Source organism: Dromiciops gliroides, chromosome 4, assembly GCF_019393635.1.
Source record: "Dromiciops gliroides isolate mDroGli1 chromosome 4, mDroGli1.pri, whole genome shotgun sequence".
NCBI lineage: Eukaryota > Metazoa > Chordata > Mammalia > Microbiotheria > Microbiotheriidae > Dromiciops > Dromiciops gliroides.
The window spans coordinates 247549976-247565591 of record NC_057864.1 but is presented as its reverse complement, the minus strand read 5'-3'; the positions used below and the strand labels follow the sequence as shown (position 1 = coordinate 247565591).

Below are 15616 nucleotides of genomic sequence, written 5' to 3'. Positions count from 1 at the left end.
CTTATCTCAGCTCAACCACGCTCTTAAGTATGGCCTTGGGTTGTTTCCCTATCTATTAAATTCAACTTAGCAAACATTTATCAAGTATCCACCATGACTGTTCATATCCTTTGAGCCAGTGGTACCACTGCTAGGTCTGTATCCCAAAGAGATCATAGAAAAGGAAAAAGGACCCACAAGTACAAAAATATTTATAGCAGCTCTCTTTGTGGTGGCAAAGAATTAGAAATTGAGGGAATGCCCATCCATTAGGGAATGGCTAAACAAGTTGTGGTATATGAATGTGATAGAATACTATTGTGCTGTAAGAAATGATGAGCAGGATTTCAGAAAAACCTGGAAGGACTTACATGAATTGATGCTAAAGGAGAGGAGCAGAACCAGGAGAACATTGTACACAGTAACAGCAACATTGTGTGATGATCAACTGTGATAGATTTAGCTCTTCTCAGCAGTGCAATGATTCAAAACAATTTCAAAGAACTCATGCTAGAAAATGTTCTCCACATCCAGAAAAAAAGAACTGTGGACTATGAATGCAGATTGAATCATACTGTTTCTACTTTTGGGCTGGTTTTCCCCCTTCCTTTTTGAGGTTTTTCCCTTGTGCTCTGATTCTTCTTTCAAATGTAGAAATGACTAATGTAGAAATATGTTTAATGTGATTGTACATATATAACCTATATCAGATTGCTTTTTGTCTTGGGGAGAGGGGAGGGAAGGGAGGGTGGGAGAGAAATTTGGAACTACAAATCCTATGAAAACAAACAAACAAACAAACAAAAAGCTTTCACCATGGTCCAGGCACTGTAGGTACAAAGACCAGAATGAAAGAATATCTGCCTTCATGGACTGTGGATGTAAATACAGGATATATAAAGTAATTTAATGAGTGCTAATAAGAGGGTTGGAATAGATGATCAGGAAAGTCCTTGTGGAGGAGGGGGCAGATGGGCTGATCTTTGAACGGAGCTATTGGTTGGAGGTGAGGAGGGAGTGCCCATATTCCATACTTATGAAAAGACATGGAGAGGGGAGGTGAAAGGTCATGTATAAGCAACAGTTATAAGGTTAGTTTGAATAGAATGAAGACAGTATATGAAGGGGAGGGATGTGAAAGAAGCCTGGAAAGGTAGATCATGGAGGGCCTTAAACACTAAAGTGTGGGGCTGCTAGGTGGCACAGTGGATAAAGCATTGGCCCTGGATTCAGGAGGACCTGAGTTCAAATCCCGTCTCAGACACTTAACACTTACTAGCTGTCTGACCCTGGGCAAGTCACTTAACCTTCATTGCCCTGCAAAAAACAACAACAAAAGTACACAGCAGGGGGCAGCTAGGTGGTGCAGTGGATAGAGCACCAGCCCTGGAGTCAGGAGGACCTGAGTTGAAATCTGGCCTCAGACACTTGACACTTACTAGCTGTCTGACACTGGGCAAGTCACTTAACCCCAATTGCCTCACCAAAAATAAATAAATAAATAAAAGTACACAGCAGAGAACAAAAGGAAAATTGGAAGCACAGAAAAACAGAGTAGCTTTGAAAATGATGAATAGCATTTATTACATAGTTTTTCACCAAAAAAAAAAACCCCAGTGTGAAATGGGAATTTATGGTTTTATATTGAATCCTCATTTTATGTTGTGCTGTGTACATGAAAATATTCTTTTTTGTATGTGACTTTTTGTATTTAAGTTCAAATTGAATTTTCAAAAAAGAGTCTATTTTAGTAATCCAGAGGAGAATTAATGAGAGTTTGAGCCAAAGTGGTAGCCTCGTGAGTGGAGAGAAGGGGATGTTTGCCAGAGATGATGTGAAGATGTTAAGACTTGGCAACTGGTTGGCTATGTGGGGTGAGAGAGAAGCAAGAGTCAAGGATGGCTCCAAGATTGTGAGCCTACAAGACTGAAAAAATGGGGGTACTGTCAACAGAAACAAGACAAGGTAGTCTCTGAGGCCCCTTTCTGCTCTAAACATTCTGTGACTCTTGGATCAGCCCAAAGCCAAAATTCTCCTTTCGTCCATCTGATTTCCTACCACAAATTAGACTTCAGGACCTACTTTGAGCACCTGTGGGCAACTGGCTATTGGAGAAGTGTTTGTTGAGAAGTCAGAGGTAGAAAGAGGCCTGGGTAGGATGCCAACTCATTCAAACCTTCCTGTCCACTTGTTGGCACCCAACTCCATTAGGGGCGGGCCCTTTCTTTCCTTTTCACTCCCACTTCTGTCCCACAGTCTCTTACTCCCAATCATGATCTCCCAAATTCCCTCTCCCACCTTCAGATCCTTAGCCCGTACCTCAGGTGGGGCCTGTCTTGAGTCCTGGTATCCTATGTGATTACTCAGACTAGCCTGTAAACTTGACATGAAACAAACACATTTCACTTAGCTGCCCCCTGCAAACAAATTTCTAAAAAAGAAAACCCTATAAAGCCCAAACACTTATTGGGCAACAAAAGAGAGATAACATTTACCAAAGAAACAAACAGATTTCACATTCTGATAAAAAACAAGTTCTTTTCAGTTAAGTAAATCTTGAAATCAGAGAATATAAGATTGGGAAGGAACCTTAGAGTTCTTTTTTTTTTTTTTGGCAGAGCAATGGGGTTTAAGTGACTTGCCCAGGGTCACACAGCTAGTAAGTGTCTGAGGCTGGGTTTGAACTCAGGTCCTCCTGAATCCAAGGCTAGTGCCTTATCCATATCTTAAAAGCCAATCCTGTTTTACAGATGAGGAAACCAAGACACAGGGGGCTATGATCACATAGTGAGGTATTGTCAGAGCTAGGATTCCGACCCAGGTCTGCTATTTTATTTCTGTGTAAAGTTAAGCAAAGTTAATATTAAAAAAAAAATCGAATGTATCCTTTGTCAGTGACACTGGTGAATCTCGAGTTCTACTGCAGACGCTGGAAGGTCTGCTTTCTCTGGGACCCTGGCAATTTTTTCTCCAGAGAATGGGCCAGATCCTTGATCTTCTCTCTCTCTTAATCTCTGATATCTTCCTCTTTTCCTACAGGATGTTGCCACAATGCAGTTCTGTGCCAACAAGCTGGACAAGAAAGATTTCTTTGGTAAATCTGACCCCTTCCTGGTGTTCTACAGAAGCAACGAGGATGGAACGTGAGTTTCCTCCCAGCCTTCTTACCTATTTGTGCCTCCTTTGCCCCCAGAGTGGGCCCAGTTCTGGTGACATCACAAACCCTGGGCACTCCTATTACTGGGGCCCCTGCCTGGTGTTCCTGCTAGATCAATGAACAATAAGGTTTTGCTAGAGGGCAGTAGAAACCTTGTTGTTGTTCAGTAGTTTTCAGCTGTGTCTTCACAACTTCATGACCCCATTTGGGGTTTTCTTGGCAAAGATGCTGGAGTGGTTTACCATTCCCTTCTCCAGCTTATTTTACAGATGAGAAAACTGAAGTAAACTGGGTCAAGTGACTTGCCCAGGGTCACAGAGCTAGTCAGTATCTGAGGCTGGATTTGAAGTCAGGTCTTTTTGCTTCCAGGTTGGGTGCTCTGTCCACTGCACTCTTTCCACTGAGCCATGAAATGGATGAAACCCTGGGAAAGAGACTAAGGGCTGGGTGGAAGGAATAAGGGTGTAGTACCAAAGTGAAGAGCCAGGAAAGAAAGTATCAACCAAATAACATTTATTAAATGCATAGTATATGCCTGACACTGTGCTAAATGCTGGGGATACAAAAAGTGGCAAAAGACAGTCCCTGCCCTTAAGGAGGTTACAATCCAATGGGGGAGACAACATACCAACCAATATATACAAAGAAAGTTATATACAGGATAAGTAGGAAATAATTAACAGAGGGAAGTCATTAGAATTAAGAAGAGTTCAGAAAACTTCCAGTAAATGAATGAATTTTAGTTGGGACTTACAGGAAATCAGGTAAATCAGGAGGTGGAATTGAGGAGGAAGAGCATTCTGGGCCTGGAAACAAGTATTTGTTAAGCAGCTACTCGATGCCAGGTACTGTGTTGAGTACTTTATAAATATTATCTCACAGCAACCCTGGGAGGTAGATGCTGCTATTATTCCCATATTACAGATGAGGAAATGGAGGCAAACTGAGATTATGTGACTTACCTGGGATCATGCAGTAACTGAGGCTGGATTGGTACTCAGACCTTCACTCTAGGCCCATCACTCTATCTACTATGCTACCTGGATGCCCTCCCCAGCTAGGGGAGGCTAAATATAGTTCAATGGAAGGAAGATGATCTTTGGTATCAGGTAGAACTCAGATCCCAGTTCTGACACTTTGCTGGTCTAATCCTCAATTTCTTCATCTGTAACCTGGGGATGGGCAGCTAAGTAGTTCAGTGGGTAGTGTCAGAACTGAAAGACTCATCTTCCTGAGTTCAAATCTGGCCTCAGATACTTACTAGCTGTGTGACCCTAGATAAGTCACTTCTTCCTGTTTGCTTCAGTTTCCTCATCTGTAAAATGAGCCGGAGAAGAAAATTGCAACCACTCCAGTATCTTCTCCAAGAAAGCCCCAAAGAGTAAGGCATTACTGAACAACCACAGACATGGAAATAATCTTATCTTTACCTTGTGAGGAAAATGCTTTGTAATACTTAAAATGCTATATAAATGGGAGCTGTTGTTTTGATTAAGGATAATGACAACAACTACAACAACAACCAACCACTATCACCTAACTGCCTCTCTGGGTTTGACTAGAATAGGCAGTACAATGCTGGGCCTGGAGTCAGGAAAACCTGAGTTCAAATCCTGTCTCAGATACTTACTACCCATGAGACCTTGAGTAAGTCACTTAACCTCTCTCAACCTCAGTTTCCATATCTATGAAATGGGACAATAACTGCAGAGGAATCTAATGAATTAGTCTTACAAACCTAAAAGTGCCATATAAATTCTAGCTGTTATAATTATTAAAAGGGGGCCCATGTATAATGGCCTTCTCAACTGAAAATTCTATGATTCTGTGTAGGGGGAGCCCAGGTGTGTTTCACTTTAACAGATAAAAAAGGCAATTTCAAAATCTGAACTTCCAAAAACGGTGAAGCTGGTGGGTGATTATTTGCATTACAAAGGGATTCATTGGTTCAGCAAAGAGATTCACTGTAGGATTCCTTTAAATAATTCTTATTGACTTGAATTTGCAGAGAAAAAAATACCAAAGTGGTTTTAAAATATTGTTCAATATTCAAAAACCCTGTTTGCACCCACAATGAAAATGATGGAAAAGTCAGGTAGACCCATGTTTAAGCATAGGTCAGGTCTGCTGGGCCCCAGGGAGGTGTCACAGCAATGGTCAGAGGGCGGGGCCAACCTGACCCAGTGCTACATACAACTTAGCCAAGTGTGGAGAACCACTGCGGGGTCTTAGGAGTGACAGGATGAAAACATCGTTTGAGGAAGATTGTTCTGACAGCGTGTGTAGGATGGATCGGAGAGGGGAGGGACTCGTGACAGGCAGAGAGCAGGTAGGAGGATGTTGCAGCAATCCAGGCATGATGTGATGAAGGCCTAGATGAGGGTGTTGGAGAGTGGTGGAAAGGGAGGGAGGGAAGGAAGGAGGGAGGGAGGGAGGGAGAGAGAGAGAGAAAGAGAGAGACAGACAGACACAGAGACACAGAGAGAGACAGAGACACACAGAGAAAGAGACAGAGAGATAGAGACAGAGAGAAAGAGAGATACACAGAGAGAAAGAGACAGAGAGAGAGACAGAGACAGAGCGACAGAGACAGAGAAAGAGAGATACACACAGAAAGAAACAGAGAGAAAGAGACAGACAGACAGACAGATAGAGACAGAGAGAGAGACAGAGACTGAGACTGTGGAAGGACTTGGTGATGGAATGAATGGAGAGGCTAAAGGAAGGAGGGATGTTTAAGAGACCTTCCAAGTATTTGAGCTTGAGGAACCTCATATGTAGTGTTGTTGATAGTAATGAAAAATTCATGGACAAAGAGGATATTTACTTTATTATATATATTTTTTAAATTTTTAATTTTTGTGGGGCAATGAGGGCTAAGTGACTTGCCCAAGGTCACACAGCTAGTGTCAAGTGTCTGAGGCTGGATTTGAACTTAGGTCCTCCTGAATCCAAGGCCAGTGCTCCATCCACTGAGCCACCTAGCTGCCCCTGGATATTTACTTTAAAAATTTATTGATGCCTTTTGTTTTTTACATCACCTTCATTTGGAGATATATCCTTTTTTCCTCCCCAGCCTATCCACTGAACCATTCTTTGTGACAAAAAGAAAATGAAAAGAAAGGGGGGAAAGTAGTTCAGCAAAACTAAGACATCCCTTGAGTCTGACAGTATATGCAATGTTCTATATCCATGGCCCCCCACTTCTGTAAAGAATGGAGGGAAGAATGCTTTTTCATTATTCTCTAGGGCCAAACCCAAGATTTAGAATCTGTAGCATTCTGTTTCTTTTGTTGTACTTTCCGTTATATTGTTGTAGTCATCATTCCCTGTTCTACTTCTTTCATTTTTGCATCAGTTCATATGTCTTCCTGGATTTTTCTGAATTCTTTAACAAGTAGCCATCAATTCCATTAACATTCCAGGTGATTCATGTTTGCTTAACCATTCCTAAACAGTTCATTTTTTGACATCCAAAATTCAAAGCAGTCAAAGTTTAGAAAATCTAGGCACAAGTAATCATGTAGTCTTCTGGAAATCACAAAATCATGACACTCCAAAGCTGGAGGGCTTCTTCAAGGGATCTGGGACTAAGGAAAGGATGAGAGGCTAGAGATGTAGGTTGAAAGTCATCCCTCTACAGGTGGAAGTACAAGAGCCAATAAGCCCATAGTGGAGGGAGAAAAGGTAGAAAGAGGACAGAAAGCCTTGGGTTTGTAATAACCCATTGTTATCAGATGAAGGGCCAGAACAGAGAATAAAGGAGAAAGGGAAAGGAGCAGCCAAAGAGGTGAAAGGAAAGACAGAACAAACCTTTGGGACTGAGAGTTTCAAGAAGGAACAAATGACTCATAACATCAAAGGCTGCAAAAAGACTGTGGTGAATGAGAACTGAGGGAAAGCATAAAGCTTCCATCAGGCAGAGAGGCAGCAGTACTGAACAGAGTCCGGAAGACTTGGGTTCAAATTCTGCTTCTGAAATATACTAGCTGTGTGACCTTGGTCAAGTCAACTTCTTGTTCTTGAGAAGTTCCTAAAACTTTGAGTTGCAGAACTGGTGAGATCTGCAGTGGTAGAGGGATTTCCCTCTATATCAATAAAAATCACAAAAATAGCCTTAAAAAAGATCGTAGATTGAGAGTTGAAAAGGAGCTCAGAGACCAGTGAGTGAGTCTAGTCCAGTGGTTCCCAATAATTTTTATTCCAAGAATTTCTTTCGAAAAGCATAAAATACGTTGTAACCCCCTGATAGTTTAGTATGTTGATCATAATATTCTGTAATTTATTTATTGCTTTAGAGACCATTAAATTTTTGTTTTGAATGAAACAGGGATTAGAGAACCACAAAATGGGAACTACTCATCTAGTCTGCCCCATACACAAAAGGAATCTACTAGAACATATATGACAAGGGGTTGTTGGTTTCTAGCTGCTGCTTCTTCTTCTTCTTCTTCTTCTTCTTCTTCTTCTTCTTCTTCTTCCTCTTCTTCCTCTTCTTCTTCTTCTTCTTCTTCTTCTTCTTCCTCCTCCTCCTCTTCTTCCTCCTCTTCCTTCTTCTCCTTTTCCTCCTCCTCTTCCCCCTCCTCTTCTCCCTCCTCCTCCTCCTCCTCCTTTTGCAATTGGGGTTAAGTGACTTGTCCAGGGTCATACTGTGAGTAAAGAGTAGCCTCTTCTTAAAAACCTCCAGCAAGACAGTGAGTATAGGATCTAGAGTTAGAAGAAATCTTAGAGGCTTTTTAATCTACCCATATCTGCCTGACCATCTTGGAAGGTAGGTGGTGTGGTAGATAGAGTATCATTTCTGAACTTAGGAAGACCTGAGTTTGAATCCATCTTCAGACACTTACTAGCTGTGTGATCCTGGGATAAGTCACTTAACCTCTGTATACCTCAGTTTCCACAATTTTAAAATGGGAATAATAATAGCACCTACCTCCCAGAGGTACTGTAAGGATCAAATTCGATGATATTTGTCAAATACTTGGCGTAGTACCTAGCATATAGTAAGCACTTAATAAACAATAATTTGTACCCTTTCCCTCTCATTCTACAGATGAGGAAACTGAGACCCAGAGAATTTAAGTGACTTTGCCCCAGTTACATAGATTGTGACAGAAGTAGAATTTGAACTCAGGTCTTACAGGTTCCAAATCCAGTGCTTTCTCCGCTAAACCACACTGTTTTTAGAATAAAGAAGACTTGGGGGCAGCCAGGTGGTGTGGTGGATAAAGCACCGGCCCTGGATTCAGGAGAACCTGAGTTCAAATCCAGGCTCAGACACTTGACACTTACTAGCTGTGTGACCCTGGGCAAGTCACTTAACCCTCATTGCCCCACCTCCCCCACAAAGAATAAAGAGGACTTGGTCCAGAACCTTGACCCTAAAGAGTATGAGAAAAAAAGAATGGTTATTGGAAGATGCTTGGGGAAATGCTTCTTCAAGTCAGGAGAAACCTGGGCATAGTTACCAATGATAATAATGGTGATGAAGATAATTTTGATGGTGATGATAACTCCTATTAATATGGCACTTTGTAGTTTAAATTTGCTTTCTATATATTATTTCATTTTAGCCTCACAAAACCCTTTGAGGTAGGTAGTATGATTATTATTGTGCCACATTTAAAAACAGAAGCAGAAAGTTCAGAGAGAGAGAGAGAGACAAACAGAGACAGAGACAGTGAATTTCCCAAAGTCAAATGGCAAAGTCAGGATTTGAACTCACATCTTCTGACTCAGAATCCTCCAAGTTAGAAGTGTCCCCTGAGGCCATCTACATCTAGTCTCCCTGAACAAGAGCCCCTACTAAGGATGCCACACAAGAGGGCATCGAATTCAGTTTTTGTTCCTGCAGTGAGAAGGAACTCGTTCTCTCATAGGGCATCCCACCCATTCTATCATAGGAAATGTTTCTTTATAGCAAGCCTTAATTTGCCTCATAGCAACTTTTACCTATTGTGCCTAGTTCTGCCCTTGAGGGGAAATAATAATAATAATAACTGACATTTACTAGGCGCTTTATGGTATATAGAGCTCTTTTACATTGTTGTTGTTCAATTGTGTCTAACTCTTCTTGTAACCTTTTGGGGTTTTCTTGGTAAAGAGTGACTTGCCATTTCCTTCTCCAGCTCATTTTACAGATGAACACACTGAGGCAAACATAATTAAGTGACTCGCCCAGGGTCACATAGCTGGGAAGTGTCTGAGGCCATAATTCAGATCTTCCTGACTCCAGGCCCAGAATTCTATCCACTGGGCCACCCAGTCACCCTTCTTTTTACATACATTGTCTCATTTAAACTTCCCAATTACCCACTATAGGTATTGATATCCACCTTGTACAGATGAAGAAACAGAGGCTGAGAGGGATAAAATGGCTTTCCTAGAATCATTCAACTAGTAAATGTCAGGGGCAGAATTTGAACCCAGGTCTTCCTGACTCTATCTGCTACTATGTGCACTATGACATTTGGCCAATCAGAGAAAGTCTCCGGAGCCAATGCCCTTTCCACTACAATACACAGTCTTTGGGATGCGAAGGAAGGAAATTCTTTTTGGGATGAAGTGAGATAAATGGAAAGATATGGAGGATGGAGAGAAAGGTCTACCAGGTGTACACAAATCTGAAGGGTCTGTACCATCCCCTTCTAAGCCAGGACTGATGATAGGACCATAATCAGAAGCTAGAAAGGACCCCTGAGGCCATTTAGTCCAACAGCCTCATTTTACAGAAGAGGAAACTGAGGCTAGGCAACTTGCCCAAGGTTGCCCAAGGGTCAGAGGTAGAATTTGAACCCAAATCCTTTGACCATTGTTTTTTCCATTGTAGCACAATGGGATATTGTTCTTCTGATGAAATAGTCCCTTTCCACTCCACAAGAACACATTCTTCCTTATGCTTCTTGCCTCTGACAAGCCCTTCATTTTTCTTATTATCACCATGTAGTTTAAAAAATGGTTGGGGTGGGGGAAGCTAGGTGGCACAGTGAATAGGGCAGCAGGCCTGAAGTAAAGAATATCTGAGTTCAAATATGGCCCCAGAAACTTACTAGCTATGTGACCCTGGGCAAGTCACTTCACCCATTGTGCCTCAGTTTCCTCATTTGTAAAATGACCTTTGCTGAGGAAACTTCAGATGGGGGTCACAAAGAATCTGATATATCTGAAAACAACTCAGAAAGAGTTTTAAAAGGGAGTACTATATTTGGGGTCAGAAGAGCTCGATTCAAATCCTGGTTCAGCTTAGCTATCTGTTTGATCACAGAGAAGCCAGGTCGTCCTCCCCCCTCCCCCACCAGGGCCTCAGTTTCCATCTGTAAAAAAATGCATGTATGTGGGTGTGGGTGGATTAGATGGTCTCCAAAGTTCCCTTTCAGCTCCCTTACCCTGGACTTCTTCTACTAGACCTGGGAATTTCAATTCTCAGCCTTGCCACTGACCCTGGGGGTCAGCTCTCTCTCCACCCCTCCCTTTCAGCTGCACACTTGAGTGGGTGGGTGATAGACACAGAGAAAAGTAATAGGGAGATGTGATGACAGTCATGACATTTTGACTGGGAAATTTCCTAAGAATAAATGGCAGTCTGTGTGGGCCTGGGCAGATCACATGGAAATACACGTGTGACCTTTCCAACTGTGACATACACAGGGATGTGGCCTCCGGCTCAGGGAGGAAACAGGCTGCTCCCTCCCTCTCCTCTTGACTTAATACCCCTACTCCCTCCCTATTCTCCAATCCTGACTTTATAACCCTGCTCCCTCCCCACTCCCCAAGCCTGGTTTTATATCCCTGCTCCCCCCAATTCCCAATCTTGACTTTATACCCCTGCTCCCTCCCCACCCCCAGTCTTGACTTTATACCCCTGCTCCCTCCCCACTCCCCAATCCTGACTTTATTCCCCTGAACCTTGTTCCTTTTTCCTGGTCCACCCACGTGGCAGAAAAGATGCCAAGTGGATGGCATCCACTTCATGGATGGGATGGGTGGAGTCGTTGGGGATGGCTCTTCGAGGGTGGAGGGCCGATGAGGGAGGGGCTGGACTAGGAGTACTTGGGGGAAGTGTGTTATGTGTGTCTTAATGTTCTGGACCTCTTCCCCTCCATCTCATTAGGTTCACCATCTGTCACAAGACAGAAGTCATGAAGAATACTCTGAATCCTGTGTGGCAAACTTTCTCCATCCCCGTGAGGGCCCTTTGCAATGGGGACTACGATCGGTGAGATTAGAAATGCTCCTCTTCTTCCTCCATCCCTCTCCCCACCCAGGTGACGTGACTCAGATTGGTGAGGCACGGATCCCTCTCCCAAGCCCAGGTTCTTCCAACTTCCTTCTGACCCTTCCCTTCCCTCTCATTCTCACTACTCAGCAGGTGCCATTCCATCCTCCCCTATTATAGTCACTGCCCACTACAATCCTAACCATCCTCCCATATTGATATGGTTGGGGTCAACTACCTCTCCAAGGTGGGGGTCATCTAGAAAAGCCAGGGGCCCACAATGGGGGCCTGCTAGATTCCTAGGGCTCACTTAACTCCAAATAAGGAATCCAGGGCAGCTAGGTGGCTCAGTGGATAAAGTACTGGCCCTGGATTCAGGAGGACCTGAGTTCAAATCCAGCCTCAGACACTTAACACTTACTAGCTATGTGACCCTGGGCAAGTCATAACCCCAATTTCCTCACAAAAAAATTTAAAAATAAAAAAAATATTTAAAAGGAGCCCACATCCTCTCCTAAATCGCAGGGACCCTTTGGAATATAAGGTCTTCAAGGGCAGGGTTCAGGTCTTTTTCTTTCTTTGTACCTAAAGCACTTTTGAACAGTACCTGGCACATAGTAAGTGCTTAATAAATGCCTGTTGACTGACTGACTGACTGAGCCTAGGCATCTCAGAGGCAACAAAATCTGAGATGAGAGGCCTCTCCAAGTTATCTTTCCTGATAGACATTCCCTTAACACCAAGAGATGCCGGAGAGGAAGAGGGGCAGAGGGGAAGGGGAAGGGGAAAACAGAGGGAATCAACCAATCATAAATCAGCAAGTATTCATTAAGTGCCTAATAATTGCCAGACCTGGGGAAAGGGGGTATTGCTCTATAATTTCATTAGTATATCAGACTCCCAGGAGAGGAAACTTACTACCTGTATAGGTTGTTAGCACTTTCTAATCTATCTTAGAGAATGAGTGTTTAGGTGACTTGACTTGTTCTGGGTCACACAGCCAGTTATTCCAGAGGTGGGACTTGAACTCAGGTCTTCCTTGATTCAAAGCCAGCTCTCCATCTGCTCTTGTTGTTTTTGTTCATTTATTTCAGTCATGTTGGACTCTTCATGACCCCATTTGGAGTTTTCTTGGCACAGATACTGGAGTTATTTGCAATTTCCTTCTCCAGCTCATTTTATAGATGAGGAAACTGAGGAAAACAGGGTTAAGTGACTTGCCCAAGATCACACAGTTAATAAGTGAGCCGGGATTTGAACTCTGTGTCCTATGGTGCCACCTAGCTGCCCTCTATCGGCTACACTGCCTACAAAAGAAAATGAATCAGTCTTTGCCCTCAAAACTCTTACTCTCTATCTGGAGAAACGCTACATATACATATGAATATATGACATATATAAAATTCAAGAATTCCAAGGATGAAGGGACCTCAAAAGCCTTCTAATCCAGCCCATAGCTGAGCAGGAATTGCAGATTCCCTGAAAATGGTCATCTGACTTCCATTTTGGAATGGCTGAGATTTGATCCTATTGCATTGGATCATAGATTTAGAAATGGAAGGAGTCTTTGAAGCCTTCTTGTCCAACCTGCTTACTTTACAGATCAGTAAACTGAGGCCCAGAGAGGTTAAGTAGTTTCTCCAAGGATAGTAAGAAACAGGATTTCAAATGAAATCCACATACTCTAAATTTAACTACCTTTCCACTATGTTATGCATCTACCTGAAGACTGAGCTCTGGGATCTGGCCTTGGTCCTGTGGGTTCCACTACAGACAACTGTAGACTGACCGTGAAGGCCAGAAAGGTCCTTAGCTCATAACTTATTTTACACCTTCTCATCTTACAGAGGACTCAGTCCCAGAAAGGGGAAATGACTTGTGAAACATCACACAGTCATCATCATGGTCAACTTATAATTATAACTCTTTGGTCTGGACTCTGGGGCCCAAATCCAAGGCTCTCATGGGCTTGAGCGAAGGATCTCAGGACCTGGGGATCGAAAGGGAATTCAATTCTTGCCTGTGGGGAAAACCCCTCTATAAAGTCCTAGAAGCACCTAGATGGTGCAGTGGATAGAGCCCTGGGGCTGAAGTCAAGAAGACCTGAGTTTGAATCTGTCCTCAGATACCAGTTGTATGACACTGGGCAAGTCACTTAACTTCTATCTGCCTCAGTTTCCTCAACTGAAAAATGGGGATAATAAAAGCACCTACCTCCCAAGGCATTGAATGAGATAATATTGTAAAATGCTTGTATTTTTTTAATTTAAAATTTTAAAAATTCATTTTGTTGGTTTTTTGTTTTGTTGTTGTTTTTAATTTTATTTTATTATTTTTCAGTTACATATTACATATAAGGATAGTATTCAACATTTGTTTACACTGGATTTTTAGTTCCAAATTTTTCTTTTCTCCCCCCCTCCTTCCCTCCCTCCTCCCCAAGATGGAAAGCAGTCTGATATAGGTTGTATATGTACAGTCACATCAAACATATTTCTACATTAGTCATCTTGTGAAAGAAGAATCAGAGCACAAAGGAAAAACCTCAAAGAAGAAGGAAAAATAAAAAACAGTCCAAAAGTAGAAACAGTATGATTCAATCTGCATTCATAATTCACATTTCTTTTTTCTGGATGTTGAGAATATTTTCTATCATGAGTTCTTTGAAACTGTTTTGGATTGTTGCACTGCTGAGAAGAGCCAAGTCTATCCCCATTGTTCATCACACAATGTTGCTGTTACTGTGTACAATGTTTTCCTGGTTCTGCTTCTCTCAGTCAGCATCAGTTCATGCAAGTCCTTCCAGGTTTCTCTGAACTCCTTCTGCTCATCATTTCTTACAGCACAATAGTATTCCATTACATTCATATACCACAATTTGTTTAGCCATTCCCCTATGATGGGCATTCCCTCGATTTCCAATTCTTTGCCACCACAAAGAGCTGCTATAAATATTTTTGTACATGTGGGTCCTTTTCCCTTTTCTATGGTCTCTTTGGGATACAGACCTAGCAGTGGTACCACTGGGTCAAAGGGTATGAACAGTCCCTGAATCACTTCACAGCTCCACCAACAATGCATTAGTGTTCCAATTTTCCCACAGCTTCTCCAACATTTATTATTTTCTTTTTTTTGTCATATTAGCCAATCTGATAGGTGTGAGATGCTACCTCAAAGTTGTTTTAATTTGCATTTCTCTGATCAATAGTGATTTAGAGCATTTTTTCATATGGCAATAGATAACTTTGACTTCTTCATCAGACCATTTCTCAATTGGGGAATGACGTGAATTCTTATAAATTTGATTTAATTCCTGATATATTTTGGAAATGAGGCCTTTATGAGAAATGCTGGCTGTAAAAATTGTTTCCCAGTTTTCTGCCTCCCTTCTAATTTTGGCTGCATTGCTTCTGTTTGTACAAAAGCTTTTTAATTCAATGTAATCAAAGTCTTCCATCTTGCTTTTCATAATATTCACTATCTCTTGTTTGGACATAAATTGTTTTCCTCTCCATAGATCTGAGAGGTAAACTATTCCTTCCCCTCCTAATTTATCTGTGGTATAATCCTTTATGTCTAAATCTTGAACCCATTTTGACCTTATTTTTGTATAAGGTGTAAGATGTTGATCTATTCCTAGTTTCTGCCATACTATCTTCCAGTTTTCCCAGCAATTTTTGTCAAATACTGAGTTCCTATCCCAGAAGCAGGAGTCTTTGGGTTTATCAAACAGTAAATTACTATAGTCATTTACAACTGTGTCTCCTGTGCCTAACCTATTCCATTGATCCACCACTCTATTTCTTAGCCAGTACCACATAGTTTTGATGACTGCCACTTTATAGTATAGCTTCAAATTTGGTACGGCTAGCCCACCTTCCTGTGCATTTCTTTTCATTAATTCCCTTGATATTCTTGACTTTTTGTTTTCCCAGATGAATTTTGTTATTATTTTTTCTAGCTCTATAAAATAATTTTTGGTAGTCTGATTGGTATGGCACTGAATAGGTAAATTAATTTAGGGAGAATTGTCATTTTTATTATATTAGCTTGGCCTATCCATGAGCAATTTATATTTTTCCAATTACATAGATCTGATTTTATTTGTGTGAAAAGTGTTTTGTAATTGTGTTCATAGATTTCCTGGGTTTGTCTTGGCAGGTAGACTCTCAAGTATTTTATGTTGCCTAGTGTTACTTTAAATGAAATTTCTCTTTCCATCTCTTGCTGCTGAGCTTTGTTGGTCATGTATAGAAATGTTGATG

General features: G+C 41.8%; 1 protein-coding gene across 1 annotated transcript in view; it reads left to right on the top strand.

Annotated features, from left to right (window-relative positions):
• Positions 1-15616, top strand: part of CPNE5 (copine 5) — a 212276-nt gene that overhangs the window by 110129 nt on the left and 86531 nt on the right. The window contains exons 9-10 of the mRNA XM_043963252.1: positions 3019-3122; positions 11247-11351. Of these exons, the coding sequence (XP_043819187.1) occupies positions 3019-3122; positions 11247-11351 (209 nt within the window). The remainder of the gene's footprint in view (positions 1-3018; positions 3123-11246; positions 11352-15616) is intronic.